Source organism: Corvus moneduloides, chromosome 2 (genome assembly GCF_009650955.1).
Source record: "Corvus moneduloides isolate bCorMon1 chromosome 2, bCorMon1.pri, whole genome shotgun sequence".
In the NCBI taxonomy this organism is placed as follows: Eukaryota; Metazoa; Chordata; class Aves; order Passeriformes; family Corvidae; genus Corvus; species Corvus moneduloides.
The window spans coordinates 15,886,998-15,908,783 of record NC_045477.1 but is presented as its reverse complement, the minus strand read 5'-3'; the positions used below and the strand labels follow the sequence as shown (position 1 = coordinate 15,908,783).

Sequence of the window (21,786 nt, the reverse complement as noted above, 5' to 3'; positions counted from 1 at the left end):
CCTACAGCTACTATTTAATGGTGCATCCTGATGGTGTTCAGTTGAGTGGATGTTCCTTATAGAAGTCAGACCTGCCTTCAGAAGATAGCACCAATGGCTTTTGGCTTGGGACACATCTCCAGCTCAAGAAATGATAACATGTGCCATTCTCAACTGATGGTTTTTTCTTCTTTTTCTTCCCTGTAGCCTCGTCACGTATTCAACATGCTGAAGAAGTATGTGCGTGCTGAACAGAAAGACAGACAGCACACTCTCAAACACTTTGAACACGTCCGCATGGTAGACCCAAAGAAAGCTGCCCAAATCAGATCTCAGGTAATCCCCACTGATGGTTAGTGAGGTTGTCTTAGTTCATAACTATTGTGAAATTTCTGTCAACCTATTTTTTAAAAAATACTGAACTGTCTGTGGACAGCTTTAAATGCAATCAAAAATAATCTGCTTTCCATCAGAAGATTTAAGCAAAGTGATATAGTAGTGTGGGTATGATTTTTCTTCTGAGAACTAAAAACAGGTTTTCTATCTGTCTGGACAGTGAGTCAGTCATGGACAAGTCCTGAGGAGCCTTCCAGATCATTAATGCTGAGAGTCTTTGTTAGTGCTTTGGTAAATAATACCTCTGGGAAAACATCAGTATTAGATTGAACAACAACACATGGTTGTGCTTCCCTCAGCTGGCAGAACCAGAAGAGATGTAGCCATCTGACTGCAACCAACCTTTCTGTAGTCATTGCAGAGGCACTTGTCTATAAATGTGATTAGTGTGATGCGCTTGAGTTTAATATGTTCTTTTAAAATAGTGTAGTTCATGGCATTTAACTGCTGAATGTTACTATAGTCCTCAATGCATACGTTTTGGACCAGCTTTTATCTTGCCTTCATAAATCATAGAGGGTAAGAAAGCAAAAAGAAAACACCCAAGATTGAAGATGTAGCTGGCTTTCAAAACAGCAATTAAAATTGGAGTCACAATGGATAGACTGTAAAAACAGTGTACTGGAATCTGTGGAGTCTGCTGCTGTTCCCTCTATAGGATTCAATGGCAGGCACTGTTCCAGCCACAGTTTTTGAATTGACTGACATCACTAAAAGAAAAATCAAAACCATGTACCTCCCTGGATGGCAGATTAGATTTTCAAACACCTGTTTCTGCCAAATGTGTACATTGAGATCATGCTGTCTTGAAATTGCTGGAGTGAGAAATGCACTCTTCTAAGTCTTCTGCAGTGACTGTTGTCTTTGCCTTGCCTTAAGCAGCTAACATGACTTTTTTTTTTCCAAGTCACTGATTATTTAATAACAAAAATCAGTGGAATTTTGCAGAGTGCAGGTTGTGTAGCAGCACTGTGAAGAATAGAAACAAACATATAAATACAAGAAGTGCAGTGTATTACCTAACGTGGCATTGTAGGAATGAGTATTGATACAGGATCTTTGCATCTTGAATTGGTCAGAAGGTTGGGGAAACGTAGCCTGGAAGTTCTGTTTGTGAAATGTTTTTCAGTGGTAAATGGAAAACAAAATATTTTGTCCAAAAGCATAAATATTTTATTTGGATTTGAAGAAATCATGGTGGTGTTTCATTAAGATTGCTGTCTGCAAGTCATTTTACTTGTTAGGCCTAATTATCCTGTCAGTCTTCTAAGTCTTTCAAGATGCAGCTCAATTTCTCCTTCTACTGAAGAAAGGTGATTCTTGTGAAGAGTACCCTGGGGGAGCACAGGTCATGTGATGTCATAACTCAACCCATAACAATGTGCAGGCACTTGAGGCAAAAGAGCTGTAATCATATGAGAGGATGCAGTAATGCTTCTGGGTGGAAATATTTTTTTTGCAGCTGAAAATATTGGCAAATATTTTACAAACCTGTTTTTTTTTTCTTCTTCTTTGGAGAGCTGTTTCTTTTTGCAGTATTTGGATTAGAAAATAAATGAATCAATAAATAAATAAATAAAACCAAACACCTGAAACATTCTGATGCAGTAATCACTGTGCCTCATTTGGTTTACGTGTTATGTGAAAAACTTATGAGTATGGGCAAATGTAAATGTTGCTGAAAGAAGAATGAGGCTGTGGATTTTTGCCACAGTAGCTGCTTGTGTGCATGTTCTGCCCCCCAGCAAATGTAAACCCCTACTTTAAATTACTGCATTTCCATAGGATTTCAGGTGGTTGCTATGGAAGAGCATCTAGAACGCTATTTTTGTAGCAGCTGTAGGAGAGAGGTGAATTTTGTGATGGGTTTGATAATTTTGGTACATAGAGCATTCTGAAATCTTACACCTGCACAAGTGAAAACTGTCTTGCTTCCTATAACCTATAAAATTTGTGATAATGTCAAATTATCCATAGTATTCCTTCCTAAAAAATACTTTTGTTTCCGTAGGTTATGACACATCTCCGTGTGATATATGAACGCATGAACCAGTCTCTCTCCTTCCTCTATAATGTACCTGCTGTGGCAGAGGAGATCCAGGATGAAGTTGGTATGCAAACTACTAATTAAGAAAAAGACATATATTTCTGTGATGAGAAATTATCACCAAAAGCAAAAATACATCATCTTACTTTTCCTACTGATACACTACCTCAGCTGAAAAATAGAAGAGTAAACCTGCCAATGTTCTTAAATTTTGAATTAACTTATAATGAACCCTTGGAAGACAAATCCTGTATAACCCATGCAGTGGTATCACCATATTGTTGTCTTCCCTGAAATATGTTAATTGACATTTGGAGTCTTCCATGCTATAGGGATGCAGCAATTGACAATGAGATTTAGCAAATCCTGTCCTTTGGATATTTAATTTACATGGTAAGTATTTACATGATATAGACAGTTTGGAAATCCCTCAGCTAAAAAATTGGCTGCAGAACCAGGCATGTGAGAAAAGTGTCGGTATCAACTTGGCAGTATCCTAGTGGTCACACACTTAGTTCTTGGTTAGTTATCAAATTGATATCTCTGCTCCTCCCATTTTTTCCAGCATACAAGCTGGACTGTGGATGAATCAGGTAGCAACAGTCTCATGTTTGCCTCTTTCCTGAGAGCTGTAATGGCAGATAGCTGTGAGGGAGACTGGCCTTTCCTTCCATCGAGATTCCTGCGCTTGGCTATGGCATTGCGGCAGCACAGAGATCTCCAGCACAGCACTCAGACTCTGCTGTGTGCTGCTATTCCAGCAAGGCAACTGCACTCAGTTTTGGACATCAGGTTGCTAACGTGTGTCTTCAGGAAAAGTAACACATGGTTAAATGTAAAGGCCAGAGATGGGACAGTTGTTTTTGGAGCAGCTTTTTTCAAAAGTTGTAATACTCTGCCAAATGGCAGTTAATGCATTAGTTTCACTAATACAATACTAACCAGCTAAATAAGCCACTGATTTCTTCAAAACACAAGGGAGGGATGCATGCCACTGCAATAAGGATTAGGATGCATTTAGGACACAAGAGGGCATGGACAAGGAGTAGTGGTGGATTCATTTGCCCGAAGTATAAGTTACAATGGAGATGTGCTTCTGCTTGAGACGGCTGGAGATGAGATCAAGAAATTGTGGAAGGGATTGGGAGGCAGCCAGAAAATAACTGGTTAGTAATTGTCCTTAACCATGTGTTTCAATGCTCCACAATTATAAGCACAATCAACAGTCTCAGTCTGTGGGTGTAGAGTCATTCAGGGAGGAACAACATCTTATTGATAATTTGAAAGCATATAATTTCTGTAGAAAGATGTCAATACTGTCAGGTCTTTGAGATGCTCAGTTATTTTTTTTTATGCGCTGCTATCATTCTCTTGGGGTTTTTGCATAAAATTTAAATTTCTTCTCTTCTTGGTAATGTTAATGCTTGTTGCTGAGGACATTCTTGTAAATTTGTTCTCCTTTCTAAGTATTAAAATGGAACAAGAATTTCAGAATCATTTTTGATGTGACATGAGACCAAAAGTCTATTAACTGCTGAGTGGTTTACAAGAATCTGACTCCTAATCTCAAATGTAGTAGTAATTTTTAGGGGGCAAAAAGAGACTAAAATTGGTCATGTATTATTTCCTAGTAAGTTGAGAGCAGCTAAGAAATCACAAAGAAAATGTCTGTCACAGTCTCTTGAGTCGTTTTTCCTTACCTTGATTTTTTTTTTTTTTTTTTGTGGTTTAGGTTGTGCTAAAAACTATTCAAAGCATTGCAAAGTTTAAAGCAATTTAAACTAAGTTCTCATAACTGGGAGTTACTAAGCAGCACAAATTAAAGTACTATCTTTTCTGGGTAAAATATCAGATCTAGATAAAATAGTTTTCCATAATGAAATGTCTTTCAGTATCAACATGCTTCTTGTTGCTAATATTGTCTCTATACTTTGTTTTACATGTTGGTTTTAATGAAAGTTTGTGGAGGTCATTCCCATCTGTTCAAGGAGACAGTATGCTTCTAGCTTTGAGCACTGATCAGCCTGTTTCAAATTCTGTTCTGAAATTACTGGATTTCTTAGTCTCTGTACTCTTCTTAAACCCATGGAAAAGGCCATTATTACAACTACAGAATCTGTGGAGAAGTAAACTTCTAATAAAACTTCACTTTGTAGTATTCCCAAGAAGTACTACAACACTCATTAAAAAGACAAATCTTTCATTAAATACCTTTTGTTGCAACCATTGACTTAGAAATTCTGAGTCAGTAGAAAATTTGAAAAATAAACAAGCTAAGAACATCTCACACACAGAATGTCTGAATAATATATTACATATAAGGAGATATGTTTGAAAATAGTTTTAGTTCATTTTCTTTGTTCATTATAGTTTTAGCTTCTAGTTCCACTCTGCTGCAGAGTTCTTAATGTACAGTTTTTACCTTGAGGAATGGATAATCTTTGCTTTAGACAACAGAGCTCTGACAAAGGTAGTTTTTTCCCAAAATCGAACAAGTAGCTCTATGAGCAGCAATATAAACGAGATCTAGATTGCTGTGAATTTGTACCATGGGTTTAATTCTTCTTATGTCTAATATTGTGCTGGTTTTCACTCAATTTTTCTCATTGCTAGAAATACTACGACCTATTTTTTCACAGTTGATCAGATAAATCAGTCTAGCATTTGGACATTTGAAGTTTCCTTAAAATGCAGACTTTTGTTGGAAGTTCCTGCCTTAAAAGGCAGGCTTACAGCCATTGTTTTAGTGTGCGGAATCCAAAAATAAAAATCCAGTTTCTATGCTTAAAACGGGCTTTTATGCCTTTTAAGAGCAGCCTTTTCTTGTTATTTTCATAAGTCCAGCAAAGATGGTGTCAGGAATTTAGGGTAAAATTGAAAAGAGTTCTAGTCCTTACCTGCAGATATCCATCACCAGCTGATGTCCACTGGCTTTAACAATGGGTGTCACAGGAGCATATAGATAGTTAGAAGACTCACAGCGCTCCAGAGGGTAGAAAACAGCACTTAATTTAAGTGAGGGCTTTCTTCCTAAGCATTTGACTAATTCGTGATGTGCAAATGCCCCATTAGGGTTTCAGGCATCGTAATGTAGCAGCAAATTCCAGATGTGTGAGGAAGGATATTGCTGGCTGTCTCTTGTTCATGTTGGGGCAGGGGAAAAAGAGCCAGTCTGAGAGCTTCAGAAAGAGGTCACCTGACCATGGCTGTTCTGACAAAGCTTGGAAAGAATAAGCAGGTCATTTGGGTAGGAGACTCTTTGGCATTCTGTCTGCAAATGATTTATCAAGGGGCCGTGATGCAAATGTGCTAAAAACCAGGTCACTCTTGGCAATTGATGCAGTTCTTGGCGATTAATGGAGTTTCTTATGAGCAGGAGTATGCCCCATGAATAGGAGAGTGGCACAAAAAAAAATCTGAGAAGATAATTTGCCCTCCTAGGTATTTGTACTCACCTTTTCCCTCTGAAAAATCTCATATACTATTTAATATGTATGGAAACCCAGAAAAAGCAATAGCAGACTTTAGGAGAAATCAGCAGTTCCTTTGAGCACATCCTGCTTTAAATCCTTATTTGATTAGATTGCTTATCCATGTATGTAAAAGGCAATTTATTGCAGATAGTGGCACAGCAGGCACAGCTTCTGAATCAGAAACTATGTCAGAGGTTTGTGGATCAGTCACATGGGCAGGCAGTGATCTGAATTTTTAATTCTGTCTTTGCTACTTGTTTCCAAACCGATGTTCTCAGCTTCAGCTTTTCTAGCCCACCACTGAGGAAATATAAAGCATTGTAGTAATACCACAGCAGTATTGTACCTAAGCTCAGAAGCATTCAGTTATGAGCAATAAGTAAAAGAATATTATTTCATCTGACCCCTGACAAACAAAATCAAACTATTGTTATGTTATTACTCAGTTCCACTCTGCCTGTCCTGTTCTTCTGCAGCATGTTCCGGATGCCACACCCACATTACGTGCCTAGAAGAGAAGGCAAACCCAGGCTGACCCCAGATCAGTGCCTGCTTTCACATATATGTAGTGTGCTGTGGGTCATGTGCTATTTTAAGCATTTGTGTGCTCCAGCTTAGCATGACAAAATTTGAAACAAGAGACATTTGCCTCTCGACATTTGCCTTGCAACTTCCTTTGAAGATTTTTTTAAGTGTTTTTAGAAACAGGACAAGCTGCAGACTTAAGATGTCTGACAACTTCCTTTCTTTTAACACTTCCTCTTTAATCATCAGACCCAATACCTGTCTTGAGGGCAAAGTTAGCGCTACCTCAGCTGGTTCTGGTCTTTCAGCATTTATTAAACTAAATTTTGATTCCTTGTTTATAGCTTGTAATTTTGACCTGTAGTCAATCCACAGCCTTGCTGCATTTCTTGCCATGAGTTGAATTAGGATGCTGTTCCAAATAATTCTGTGGTATCCTTCTTAAGAGGTTTAAGGGCATTAGTTTCTTGCCGCGGGCTGACAGTTGAAAACCGCAACCAGGGTGGCTTGGGGACTGATACTGCAAAACCAAAACATGCTCCTGAAGGCTTTGCAAAAGGAAATTCTATGTCTTGTCTTGTTTGGTGCCATTTGTTTTGTGATTGTTTTCTTCATCCTCTCCCTTAAAATGCTATGTTTTGAATACATAATTAGTAATGTCTTTCAGACTGCAATGGGACTTCTCAGTATCTTGTTTTTCTGTAACTCTTCCTTGTCCTTCTGTCTTAAAATTACCTGATGGGAAGAATTCCACCTTCAAAAATGTTTAATATTTTGAAGCAATACTTAGGATTTCTGAACCTTTATTTGAAGTTGGGTTGCCATATCAAGGTATCAGAATAATAAAGGGAAGTTGACATACATTGACTGATGATTAAAGAGAAAAACAACACTTGGAAAAAAAAAAAAAAGCTCAAGAGTGTGTATGCATATGTATATGAATTAGTCAAATGCTTTAAAAAAAAAGTCCTTGGGCGGAAAAGGTCTTAATTGCTCATCAGGCACTCCACCTGGGCCATATGTCAATATTTAAGCATACAAAATCTATCTCAATGTTGCTGTGGAAAGTTTAACACAGAATTCATTTGCTTTTGTGGAAGAACTCTTCTGGTTTTAACCACTGATGCAGCAATATAGAATCCTAACAAGTCATCTTTTCAACTGAATGCCATAGGCCTCCAAGGGAGAATATTAAAGGTGTATAACCACCTCACAGAAAATTCAAAATTTTCTTTGAAAAGCTAAGTTTACTGGATACACATAAATATGTCAAATCAATTATGGGGAGAAAGCACAGGCACAGTTAGTGCTAGAAGTCACTTCAGGGTACCTGTGCAAATACACATTCTCTGAAGGCTGCTTTTGACTGCTTGTTCCAGTTGCATTATATGTATCGGCACAATGGGCAGAGCAGAAGGGCAGGAACATGGGCTTGTATGATACAGCACAGACACACCAAACAGGCTCTTTAAAACTAGACAACAGGTTTTACAGAACCTTTGGTAAGACCTACATACAACTGTCCTACTTCCAGAAACTCTGTTTAGTTTACTGAGAAATTTCTGTGTGGTGTAGATATCCAACAAATCTCAAGAGAAGACTTGCTGTCACAGAAAAATGTGCTGGTTTTAAAGAGATGAGGGTGGAAATTCAATACTTCTGCTTTGGCAAAGATGATGCTTCTTTGCATCCAGAACTGAACACTCGCCTACACAGTACTAGTCAAGTGCCTGGGGCAATTTAGAAATGACAATTCCATTGATCTCCAGCATGGCAGAAAGTATAAAACTGAAGAGGAATTGTCCAGCTTTCCTCAGATATGGGTTTTTGCTAGTACTGCAACTGCTCACTCTATTTACATTGTCTGGATGACGCACATTCATCAACTGGTGCAAAACCCAACTGCCTTGAGGATGAGCACCATCATTCCTTATCTTTCTCTATGCCAGTTCGCTGAACATGGTCTGTCGCAGTGCAGATAAACCCTGGAGTGCTAATTCATTCACCTCAACAACACTCTTTTACTTTACCAGAAAAAAAATTAAGGCATTATAAGGACTCTGATGCATGCCATTATAGCATCAATCAGATGCTACCAGTATTTTTGCCTCTAGTTTTAGAGAAAGTCTAGAACTGGTTCTTATTAAGCAGCCTAGAACTGCCACCTCCACAAACAAAAAGCAATTTTAAGAATTTTCTAGTCTAACGCACTCAAATTGAGTTACAAGGTAATTACTGTTCTTACTTGGTATGAACTACACCATTCTGAATGATCCCATTACAATACCCTTGGAAACCTTTAAACGAGCTTTTGACTGGGAAAAGGATAAATGGCTTCAGGTGGCTTTGGACTGGGGTGGCTTTTTCATCAGGGAAAGATATGGGACATCTTGTTTTCCAGTTCAGAAATTTAATCAGAATAAAAAGTTAATTAAAGTGACTAAGTTTATTAAAGAGAATATTTTCCTCTGGTTTGAATAATGCTGTTCTGTTTCACTTGCAACTCTAAAAAATCTGGTCTCATGATCTAGGTGTTAGAACTGAAAACTGATAATAATCGTGGACCTGTAATTTATAAACAAAGTATATTTTAAATTTTATGAGCATCTGCTATTTCAGTGAGTATTTAAATTTTTTCACTCTAAATAATTCATCTATTTGCAGGAGAGGTTTAAAGGTGTTGCCTTGATTTTCTTCAGGAGCTGATGGTGAGAGTACTCTGCCCTTCATTAATAGATCCTTCTTGAAGACCTTATTCCGTGTCTTTTGCATTACTGTAGCCTGAAGTATTTTTTCATAGGCAGTTCTCTTTTAATAGCAAGTTGCTATCCACAGTACAGATCCCACAGGAAGTTCATGATCATGAGACCACTCTGGGCAACAGGCTGAGGTTGAGACAGTGTCCACTTAACAACTCCTTTTGATTCCCCTCTGGAAGAGTCTAGAGCCTACTTGTGCACAATGGAAAAAAAGCATTAAACTTTGAATAATTGTCCAATTATTGGTTGTAGTCTTTCCTATTTTTTCTTATTTGATTGGATACACATGGAAATATAGATTTGATCAGGATTTTCTTCTAAATCACCAGTCAGTTTCTGGTGTCAAGACAATAGACTGGGAAATTCTGTCTTGGAGAGTCTTGTTTTTGCTAGTAGTAGGTTTATAATTGTATGAAAATGTTGTAATTTTAGGAGTGTGTGTATTATTTTGAATTGGAATACTGGATATATTTGATTTTAAAAAGCATTATAAATTAGGATTACCTTATAGCTACAGATTTGCTCTGAATTGATATACTGTTCTTTCGTGTCTTCAGTGAAAAGCCAAAAGCTGAGCACTCACTTTTGAGATGATGCAGATAAAACATGTGGTGGTACCACATTTTTTTTTTAAGTCTACTCTTACTCTTATGAAGCAGAATGGCTTCTCAGCCTTTTTCATTAGTGTTTCCTTCTTGCTTCTAGTGCTACGCTTTAAGGAACTCATATGTTAGTTCATCATATGCCAAATTTGAGATGTCATTCTTTTTTCTTTTTGATAGATAACAAAAGTCTGAAAACGGCTTCCAGTTGTCCAGCTTTCAGATACGATCTGAGAGCAGGTGACTTTCCGAATGCATAGCTCCAGTCAGAGGGGAGGCTCTGGTTTGGTAAAATGTTGCTCGTTAATGGAAATGTCATTATGCTGAGCTATTGGAGATTTTCTTGATACACTGACTATATGTGTAAATTTTTCATAGATATGTCATCTTAAATCAAGTTCATGATGTCAATGTCCATGAGTACTGAAGCAGCCCAAAACTGTAGGATCACAGATTGTAAAAGAAACAAAGGAATCATCTTAATTCTTACCTGCTGGCAAATTGTGAGTGTCCAGTGAGAATCAGTTACAGACTGTCTACACAAGCTAATATAATTTTATATATAATATATTACAGAGGTAGTGTGTCAGTCTTTGGAATTGTTATCCAGAGGAATTTAAATAGAAGGAGCAAGAAATGGGAAAGAAACGGAAGTGCTAAAGTTGTAATTTTTTTTTTAATTTATTAGAAGCATGTTCTTTTTAGCGTGGTTCTAATTATTGCAGCTATTCTCAAGTTCAAATGTATATTTTTTCTGAAGTTAGGTTCTTAGCCAGCAAGGTGATGTCTAAGGCTATGGGATACTTACTCTCTTATTAACTTATAGAAAAAATCTTTTAGGTCAACTGTTTCGTGATATCTTAAATGTTCACTTTCTGAGAATTTGGAAAAGGCAAATTCTTTTCAACTTACTGAACAAGATTTTCATACACAGAAGAAATTTCTGAAATATGGAGGGTTTTGGCTGCTACTTGCTCTTGCCCTAGTGGTGATGTCTCTGAAGGACAGAAAATAAGAACTATGAAATGCTATTTTCCATGGTTCTTGCTCTTTCTGTTTCCCCTTAGCCCTGAGGGAGAGACATATTGCACTGAAGAAGTTTCCAGACAAAAAGACCTGTGGCATAATTTCACAGGCTGACCAGGAGGTGAGAAGAAAGCTTAGATCTGATGGGGTGGTCACGTTTCTCTGTCAGTATGGATCTGAGCACTAAAGGCTGGGATCATTTCCAGTATTTCACAGGAATGATCTACCATAGCATTCCTCCATCATCATCTTCAAAGTACACGGGCAACAAAGTTGCTCCTCCACCCTCCAGTAGGCAGGTCACTTTCAATAAAGTTCTCATCAGAATCTCTCTCTAAATTATATTTGACTTGTACTATACAAATGAATTAGTTCAGCACTGAATACCACAGAATTGTGTTTTGCAGCTTGATAATGTTATAATTATGACTCATAGCAATATGTAACATCATGATCTCACAGTGCTTGATTCAACAAAACATCTTAAAATAACAAAATATTTGAAATTCAGTGGAGCTTCACTCTTTGTGGTAAGGCACAGGAGGTTTTGTTTTCATATTTACCAACTTGGGGGAGTTTTGATTCATACAGCTGACAAGATGCAGACACTCAAAGTTAGTTAAAACCTAACATCAGTGCAACTGAAAATTACATCCGTGCAACTGCTTTAGAAGATAACATGACACATTGAATTAGCCTGTAAAGCAGGCGTACAATTGAAAGCTGCAGCTAAACATGTTACCTCGTACCACATGCGCTGTAATAAATGATTGCGTTGGTATTCTTAGTGAATCCTGTGAATCATGTGCATGATTTAAGCTGCCTTCAGACTGGATTAAGGCAATGTGTGCCAGTGCAAATGAAGCCGTTGCTGTGACTCAATTGCTCTGCAATTTTTGCTGTTGAGAAGAACGGGGAGGTTGCTGACACTTCGCAGTTTTGTCATTTTGAAAGCACATGCTCAAAAGCAACTAACTTTGGGAAAGACACATGTTCAGTTCAGACCCAGTGGTCACTGATGGTAAGTGAGGTAATAAGACTCTGCATTTGTACGAGTTTATTTGAGCTGGTTCCAAGCCCTTCTTTGTTGGATCAAGTATATGTTCTACCATGTAGATGGCAATTTACAAAGGAAGTTTGACGTTGGGTCAAGACTATGCATATAATTTGGTGGTATTTTAACTAGTGCTAATTAGAGGTGTTTTGGGTGCACTTCATTTCTAATCTGGTTTAAGAAATTGTTTTTTAAAACTTCCACAATTACAATTGCTAATTTTAGAGCTGCTTTTCAAATAAATACAATGATCTTGCACGTAATAGTGATTGCAGAGCTTTTCATCTAGTAGATGGGCTCCTTGAAAACACAACAAACAAATATTACAGTAATTTTTGGAAATTTTAAACAATAAACTATGAACTAAATAAAAATTATGGTTTAAAAGATAGCTAATGGGTTGCTGGCATTCCAGGACAGCAAGAGAAGCTGTTCCACATGAAATTCGTGTCATCATAGGTGTGCCAGTTAAGGGCTGGGAAGTATGTCCCAGAGTTCAACACTGGAAACAATGTTGTGTGACAGTAAAAGTAGATAAGGTTTCAACATAACATGGGTTTTGCCACTCCAAGACTCCATCAACTTTGTTGGGATTTGTCATGATATCTTTTCTAGCACAGTGCTATTTGCAAAGATTTGGAAATACAGCTGTGGTCTTGGGGCATTATAGACAAATAGCTTCTAACAATCCAGTATCTACCAGAAGATTTTGTAGTAAATTTTATTTCTTTTCTTCAGCTCTTTCTTTGCTTTTGGCTCTGTTTGCCTCTTTGGTGGGATAAGAGAATAGTCTTGAAAGGAGGTTGGAGTGATGTTACACTTTTATCCAGTTCCCCAAACATATTTCACTTCAATTTTTCTAGATGCTGTTGTTGAGGAGTATTGACCCATGAGGAAATGCCTGCAGTGCGCCCAAGAATTAGTGAAACTTGCTTAGGTGTTATGAGAAATCCAAGAAGCATCTTATTAAAATACTAGAAGTGAGCCTGTCTTTCATCCCGAGAAAAAAAAAGGTTTAGGTGCCTGAACGAGAATTTCGAGTGTCTGGAAGAGAAGCAGCAACTGCATACCCTCGCACCAAATCCAGAGCTGGTGGGAGGTCTGAGGTCCCAGCTGAGTGTGGGCTTTTCCCAAGGTCATGGTTGCTTTTGAGCACATGCTCTCAGAGGGACAAAAAGTTTTGCCATCCACTTTATTTTTCTCAATGGCAAGGCTGAGCAGAATGCTACAAGGAGATAATGAGCCAAACAAAAAACTTTTATTATGGGAAGATTCTCAGAGAGCTTTTGTCCTGTTGATGTGAGATGAAATTTTGAGGAGCAACCTAGAATCTCTCTATTTTCAGCACCTAATAATAAGATATTCACAATACAAATAAAACCCCTGAAACAGTCTTGAATGCACATCCTAGCCTCCAGCTGTGTCTGTACTCCCTGCTCCCTGCTTATTTAGGGAATTGTTGCACGGTGGGGGAATTGAGTTGACAGCTGCAGAAGGGAGGGAGTACTGCGTCAATGAGTAGATGTACGGCTTTCCATTAGCGTAACTGATGGTTCAAGTAGCCGTCAATATTTGGAACAAAATCAGCCCTGAAAAACTGATCTTGGACTTTGCCAGTAGTGTCAATAACTGGAAATCCTAAGGCAAACTTTTTTTAGCAGTTCAGCTATTGAAGCAATTATTTGTGAATCATTTACTCAATGCAGACACAGCTGCCTCAGTGTGATGGACTCCAGCAGCTTCTATGGCAGGCACTTCCAATTTCTCACTGCCATTCAGTGTCTGATTCATCCTGTCAGATGGGCTTGACTTGTGGCCATTGTTTCCCTGCTTGTAAAATGGATGTGATCATAATTCTGATGGTTGTAGTATCTGTCTGCCTCACTTGAGCTATTGTGCAGGTCAGTTCCTCTCCAGGCTGTGCACCACAGCTGAGTGGAAAACACCAGAGCTGACAACATGCTCCCACTTGGGTAGCCTTGAGAGGGGCTTTGTGTGTGACTACTCCCAGCCCTCAGAAATTTGGATATAATCATGGTATCGTGATGGGAGTTTGGTGTCCCTCTCTGTCAGCTTGGCAGGCCCACCCATGCCTGCACCATGGCCTTTCCTGAGTGCTGTGCCAGTCCTGGTGCCACTTCTCCACTGCCAGAGCTCAGGTCCTTCCTTCCCCTCTGTGCATTATTTGTCCCTTTCCAAGGGCAGGAGCTGTCTGCAGGTGTCAGCAGCAGGGTATGGACAGGAGTTGTGCAGGATTGGCACTGCCCAGGGCAAAGGAGTGGTTGGGGCACAGCTTCCCCAGCACCATCCCCTGCCACTGCTGCCTGAGCTCTAGGTCTCTACAGATGCCCCACACCATCCTCTGGAGATGGGGAGAACAGGGGGAACAAGGGGAGCTCTCCCCGAAAACCAATGCCCACGTTTTAAAAGGTCTGCCGTCACTAAGATGCTCAGTACTGTAACACTCTCTCTTGTGGTCCATGATGACATGGTAGTACAGTGTTCTCAGCTGCTGTCATGTGTGGCTCCCTGCAAGGCACATGGACACCAGACTCCTCCCTCAGGCCACTAAAATCCAGCTCCTTTTTGTAGTCTCTTCATCCCTATCTGATGAAAATTAACATGTCATGTGATCGTGTCTGCTCAGAATATCAAGGTGCTTCATCTGTCGTTCTTCTGATTAAAGGAGGTGATTTAATTTGAAAAAGGAGTAGTGTAAGTGCAGTTTGGAAACAAAAATCAGACTTAACTTCTATGTTGAAGATTAAACAGGTGTTATAAAATAATACTGTTTTCGTAAAATGAACATGAAAAGAAAAACAATTCAGTGTGACTGACATAGGCTTTCTATACTGTCCTAGTAAGTCATTCTAATGGATAGATTAAATCACATAATTAAATTTTGTGTTCACATTAGTCTTACCATCTTCTCAAGTAATTACTCTTTAAACTGGAAAATTTATTTTAAAACATTATTTTACAAGATTCAGAACCCATGTTTGTCCCAGAGCTGAGGTTGCAACATTTTGTTTATTTTTGATGTTCTGAATTTAGTGTTACAGGAATAGGGTGGCAGCAAGTTTCATCAGCTATCTCAAGGTGGCCTTTGAGAGATGTATTAAAGAGCAGAGCCCTACTGCATCATCGTTGACAGAAGCACTGAAGCAGTGGCACCTCTAGTGCTCGTGAGGTAGTAAGGGTCCTTACTGAGCCTGCTGCATGGTTACATTGTACTTCTGTGGTATGAAGCTTCATCGCATAAAGTTGGGAGAAACATAACATTCAAAAGATTTTTCTGAGGGATCTAAAGCTCTGGTGTATAGAAAATTAGATGCCCTTCATCACTGATGTTACCAGGAAATGAGTGAGCCCCTGTGGAGTGGCATAAAGAATTTAGCAACAGAGTAGTGATTCATGTCCCTGACTTGCTACATGGGAGAGATGTGTGGGTGTGAAGTAGCGACAGTCAGGGGGTCCTTAATGAAGTGCAGAGAAGACAGTCTTTGTAAAAGCTATTGTATCATTAGCTGCCATGTGTGTACTCATGTGCTCACTTGCACTCTATTACAGTCTCCTATTATGAACTATTTAGCTCTGTGGTACCTGCTCATTATTGGCGCCTTATTAGCAATTACTGGTCTTCATTGCAATTGCTTGCTTCAATGCGCTCTTGTGCAGCAAGTTCCCTCAAAGTACTTGCAAACAGTATGTTGTTCCTACAAAAACAGATGTCAGTGAAAGGTGCAGGGGATCAAGAATGGAATTGTAGAATAGTTTTGATTGGAAGGGACCTTTAAAGGTCATCTAGTCCAACTCCCCCTGCAATGAGCAGGGACATCTTCAACAAGATCAGCTTAGTCAGAGCCCTGTCCAGCCTGTCCCTGAATGCTGCCAGGTACAGGGCATCTACCACCACCGTTATTGTAAAAAATTTCTTCTTTATATCTTACATAAATTTACTTTCCTTCAGTTTAAAACCATCACCCCGTGTCCTATTGCAAAAGGCCCTGATGACAAGTTGGCCCATCTTTCTTATAGACCCCCTTTAAGTATTGAAAGGCCACAGTAAGGTCTTCTTCTCCAGGCTGAACAGCCCCAGGTCTCTCAGCTTGTCTTCATAGCAGAGGTACTTCAGCCTTCTGATAACTCTGTGGCCATCTGGACTCACTCCAGTAAGTCCATGTCTTTCCTGTTCTGAGAGCAGAGGAACTTTTATGTGAGACAGGAGTAGGAATAATGAAGCACACACAACCTCTGAGCTTATTTTTAACACTGAGTTGAACAGTGTGTCCTATACACCTGATGGAGCTGAAAGGTACTTTGATTATTCTCACCTTGCTTCAAGAAAAAAAACTCCACAACATAGATAATACTGTGTAGCTTTAGGTGCTGGTAGCTTGTAAAATAATTTGCCTGTAGATGTCTATTACTGCTTTTTAACAAAGAACTACTTCAGTGTTATGATGAAGTTATATATGTTAAAAAATCAAATGTTTCTTCAGATTTGATGTGTTATAGTAAACCAAATTTAATAGAGTGACTGCTTTGAAGATTTAGGAGTTAAGAGTTGTGATGAGCTTTGGCAGTGACCATTTAAGAGGAAGGAGAAATTACAAAGACATTCCTTCCTGTGGATCTCTTGCCAGTTGACTTATGGCAGCATGTTGAGTTGAAGAGAATTGTTTGTGCTTCCTTCCAAAGTGGTTAGGAAGAGCCAAGGAATGTATATAGCACAGACCTGTGATCTGTTATGTGGTAGAAATGTGGATAGGAAACAGTACTGAACAATTTTGGTTGATGTTTCAATAAAATGCCTTAGCGGCAGTGCTTATCATCGGGTTTTTACTATTCCAAGCCGTAATGTTTTTATTTATCATAAGAAAACAGAATCTCACAACAGTGAATTCTTACTTTAATAGCATTGAAAATAGGTCTGTAGATACGCTGGCTCTTCCAGATAATTTTTGCATTGAAATTTCCTTGCAGATGAATTACTTCAGAAAGAACAAAACTACTCTGATGATGTTTTGGCCAATATGATCAGCGAACCCAGAATCAGCTATGGAAATGATGCTCTTATGCCTTCGTTGACGGAAACAAAGACTACAGTTGAACTTCTTCCAGTGGATGGAGATTTCAGCCTAGATGACCTTCAGCCATGGCATCCCTTTGGAGTCGATTCTGTTCCAGCCAATACTGAAAATGAGGGTAAGTACAATAGGGGGAGAAGCCACAGAACTTCCTGAGCTTTGTGGTTTCTCTTCATGTTGTTCCCTGAAACCTGATACTTTTTTAATGTAAGTGGGATAAATGTTCTGAAGTGTACATTTGGAACTGGTCTGCCATGTCAATTGTGTCTCTGATGGAACAGAAAGTCCTGACTAAAATCTGTAATTTAGACACACAATAAATTTCAGAGTTGAGCTTACTTGCCTTCAGAGACAAGCCATAATAAATTCTAGGAGATTATGAGTAACAGTCTTGTAAGATATATGACAATGACCAAAGGGAGATAGGTAAGTTGTTAGATCTGTGCCATGATGAAATGAGTGTTTTATTTAAGATAGAGCTTTTTATTTGCTGGCATGAAAATGACTACAGTTCCAGCATACTCCTAGCAGACACATGATGTTATTTTCTGGAATGTACTGCAGAAATGTTCCTACATGCTCATCAATACAACTTGGCTAGTGAAAAGGTTTTTCCTGAGGAGTATTTTATGTTGTTCATTGACTACTTCATTGAAGTGACTGTATGCTACTTAAATAATCCATGTAGAATCTGGAATTGGTAGTTAACCTAGGCACTGGAGCCAATAAATCAGAAACCTGAGGACTTGGGTCATGTCATTTAAGTTCCTCCTCTTGCCTTTGTTTTCCTTTAAAAGTTTAACTGCACTGTTACTAGTGGTAAGTTAATCACATCAGTGAAAGTTTGATACTGCAAAGCCACAGTACATACAGAGCCTGGAACTGCAGAAGTGTTCTCAGGCAAATCTGTGATTTGTAGCTGAACTGCACAGACATTAGCATCCTCCTCAAGTCTTTTGAAACCACTGGCTTGGGCTGTACCTGCTCTCAGAATGAGTTCTGAGATCATCCTTACGCAGTTACTCTCACTCCAGCATGGTGTGTGAGTGACTGTGAGCAACTGGGTGTGTGGGAGATGAAACGTGGAACATAGACATGGATTTGCCAGGTCTGGTGTTGGTGCCAAGTGAAATCAGTGGAGTCAGAAATAGTTTTGTGATCAAAGTTTGTCCCAGCGAGTCAGAGAAGCCTAGGATCAGGCAAAAGAAAAGACCTGCACAAAGGTCAGTGAGGCAGATGTTTAGCAGATTTGAGGGGAGGAGGGGAGGCTCGTCAGGAGTAGGGCTAAAATCAGAGTACCAGGGAGTCAGCACTGCAAGTTAGGGACCAAGTAAAAGAGCAGAGCCAGAGCAAACTCAACAGACCAGCCAGCAGGAAGAACCAGAAGGCAGGAGATGGTGACAAGGACTCCAGCTGTGTCCAAAGGGCACTTGTAGCCAAGTGGCATGCCAGGCAGTGAGAGCAGCTGGCTGGAGCATGTCAGGCACTGACAAGGGGCACAAATGGCTCACAGGCTGGCAGGCTGAACCTCATTTTCTGGGGGAAGGAGCTGCAGCTTGCTTTAACCCTAGCGCACATATCAAGGCTGTCTGCCAGCAGCAGGTCGCAGTCTGGCTCATGCTGTCTGTCCTGCAGGAATTATCAGTTCCGGCTCTTGCTCCAGTTTTTTCCGTAGCTAAGGCATCCGAGGCATCAGTTTCTATACCTGCTGCCTGCTTTCATGAAACATGGGGGGGATTAATTATTTTTGATATCTGTCCTGCTAGCTTTCAAAATATGTTGATTTCAGTCACCAGGTTTAGAAGTTATTAGGTAGACAGGTGCACCCAGACATACCCATAGTTTAATCACACAAGCATATTTTTTCCTTCAGAAACCTGTCTAAGCTCAGAATCTAATTATGAAGGGTACTTCAAAGTGACACTGAATTCCCACAGGCAGCTATACTGAGCATGGTTCTCCTTTTCAAATGTATGTAGCAAATAAGAAACAAAAACTCTCCTGTGTGGAATAACATACCATTTAATTATTAGTCCTGTGTGTTTTAATGCAGTATGTGGTTTGTTGCAGCACTTATTCTTTCATGCCTTCAAGTTGCTGGGGTTTAGTTTTGGATTTTTATACCAGGATTGTATTATATTTGTCATGAACTTATTGCAGCAGTCAGTTCTGTTAGGCCAACCGTTATAATTGGTCAAGTATGCACAGTTAGAAGTGGAAATCGTTTGGTGACTTAAACCTCTTCAGGTCATGGACTCTTCAGGTCCTTCTTGTTTCCTATTATACTTTTCTGTCATCTACCCAAACCACAATGTTCTTAATGTCATCATGCCTACAATACCTTCTTTCTTTGGAGACCCTCTCTGTACCTTTGCCCATAGCATCAAAGGGGAATTTCACAGCTTTGTTTTTTCCTTTGTGTTTGTCTCCCACTTCGTTGTTCCAGAATCCCAGGACTGACTGTGCCATTTGTCTTCACTTCCCGTGCATGTTTTCTTCTTTGATAGTGGTCATACTTCCGGCTTTGTCTACGTTGCTTCCAAAAACATGTTTCTGTCTTCTTATAATATGGTTTGGAAGTAGCAATAAGTTAATAACAATTGACCTAATTTTCTCCTCCTCTTTTTTTCTTCCCCTCTGATGAACTGATGAAGTTGAAATACTACAACCCCTCCCTAAAATTTGTTATTATTCATTCCCATGCCTATTTCCTTCCATGACCATGATCTAATCCCAGGTTTCACTCAAAGATATTAATAATATATTGGATTGGTGTGTTGCCATGTAATCCTAAGGTTTCATAACTCCATTTGAAATTTTCCCAATCTAAACTGCATGTTTTAAAGGATAGGTTTTGTGCAAATAGTTTATTTTCCTAGAATTGCTTTTACTGACGAATAAATGAAAAACAGTCTAAAAATAAATAGACTTTGAAAGTCTAGCATAGCTCAGTGTTTTCTGCAAGTATTTCCTTCCTTGTTTTCCCCTGAGATAGTTTCCCTGGAAATGTCCACAGAAGTTAATCTGAAGTAACAGGTAATATACTGCTTGCATGGCTGTATGGATGTCCAGCGTGATGCGACACAAATTAGGTTGACCAAGAAAAACACTTTCTGAGGACCGTACAGAGGCACCGTGAAAAATGTCAGGAAACTGTATTTCAGCAATGCAAAATGCATTTTCAGAGGTGACCCCCAACAAACTCCCAACATCTGTGAAGCTCTGACACTGCCAGGCTCTCTGGGCATTTTGCCAGTGACTAATGATTTGGTGGTTTACACTTTGTATTTTAGCTTGCAGGCTACAGGGAGCCTTAATGCCTATATCTAGTATTTATCTAAAGTGAGATTCCTGTAAATGTACTGTGTTATCCTTATGATTTGTCCAGTTGCTCCCTCAACAATGTTCTTGATAGGTGAGCATCAGCTAGCACACCTGCTGGTTCGTACCAGTTTTTGATGTACTTTTCTTTTATTTTTGAAAAGAGAAGTAAGTATTAGATAAAAGTGGGAATGTGTGGCCTCTATGAAGCCTGAGTAGTCAGTGTAAATAAAGATGTAGCAATTTAGTTTGATGAGTCTATTTGTACACTGCATTTTCAGTCTTATTTCTGTGCACATGGAAGTATATTCAAGAGAAATATAATTCTGGAGCATTGTCTCAGTTTGAAAGATAGATGTCTGCTAAGGAAGGCAGGAGCCTCCCTTGGAATGGAAAATATGACCCCTTCCCTCCGAATTGTTATAATTTTGAAATTAAGGGGCTTTCAGGCAAAGATATGAGAAAAGGAATAACAGTAGTTTACAAGTATGTATATGGATAACAAGGCAAACAAATAACAACTCTGACAACAAACAAAACCAGAGACCCAACCACAGCCTCAGCTGTCGGGCCCTTTCCCCCTCGGTGCAGTTCCGCTCACAGCCGGCAGGGGGCGCTGTGCCACGAGCTCGGCCGTTTCTCTGCGCGTGGGTAATGGCGGCACAGCCGGCGGAAGGGATGGAAAAGGCGTTTCCTTTACAAACCCGTGGAGCAGCTGATCCCGGTGCCCCCTCTGGACAGTAAAAGGAGCTGTAGCAGGGACCTCGGAGTAGCAAGCTGGGAAGGCAGGGATGAGCAAAATCCTGGGGTGGTAGACAAGATGTATCAGAAACTTGGCAGCTGTAGCTGGAACCATGGGACCCCCTGGCAGACAGGGGTTGTGGGGCCTGCAGTGTAGCAAAAGACCTGGAGCAGTGACAGAGGAATGGCAGGGGCTGGGAAGTGACTACCCAGCTCCTGAACATGGCCGAGAGAGAGGTTCCCTTGTAGGGGGAAGAGGCTCAGGGATCCCAGGGTTTCCCCTGAGGCACCCCAACAGATGGTGAAAGTCCTTTTTTAGTGAGGTCGGCTGTTAATGAGGTCCCAGTTCAGTGGCTGCTCTCACAAGCAAAGGCTCACACACAGCAGAAGAAGCAGGACTAAGCTGGGCTCTGGTGGTGGCTGTGAATTCATGCCCCCCCCCCCCCCCCGCCAAGGCAGCAGCTCAGATCCTCCTCCTCCTCAGCTGAGAGCAAGAGAGCTAGCAGTTGCCCCAGCCCCTTCTTCTTCCAGCCCAACACTCAGGTATCTCTGCTCCTCTGAAAGATACCCTCAGATAATAGAAGTGCAGCCAGATGTCCTCCTCCCCTGAGCTTGGTCACTTCTTTTGTCTCTCTTAAGTGCCTAGTTATTGTTCCTTAGCAACAAAAATGGAGGGAAATTCCCTAAGAGAAAGAAAAGCAAAAGGAAAAATAACCTCCAACAAGCATCAAAATGAATGCACCTTTTTTGTAATAACACACAGTACATATTTG

The 21,786-nt window shown here is 39.9% G+C and overlaps 1 protein-coding gene across 4 annotated transcripts in view; it reads left to right on the top strand.

Annotated features, from left to right (window-relative positions):
- Positions 1-21,786, top strand: part of APP (amyloid beta precursor protein) — a 200,798-nt gene that overhangs the window by 152,224 nt on the left and 26,788 nt on the right. For all 4 annotated transcript variants that reach the window (XM_032097649.1, XM_032097643.1, XM_032097657.1 and 1 more), the window contains 3 exons: positions 187-315; positions 2,387-2,486; positions 16,848-17,069. In XM_032097649.1, coding sequence (XP_031953540.1) covers positions 187-315; positions 2,387-2,486; positions 16,848-17,069 — 451 coding nt within the window. The remainder of the gene's footprint in view (positions 1-186; positions 316-2,386; positions 2,487-16,847; positions 17,070-21,786) is intronic.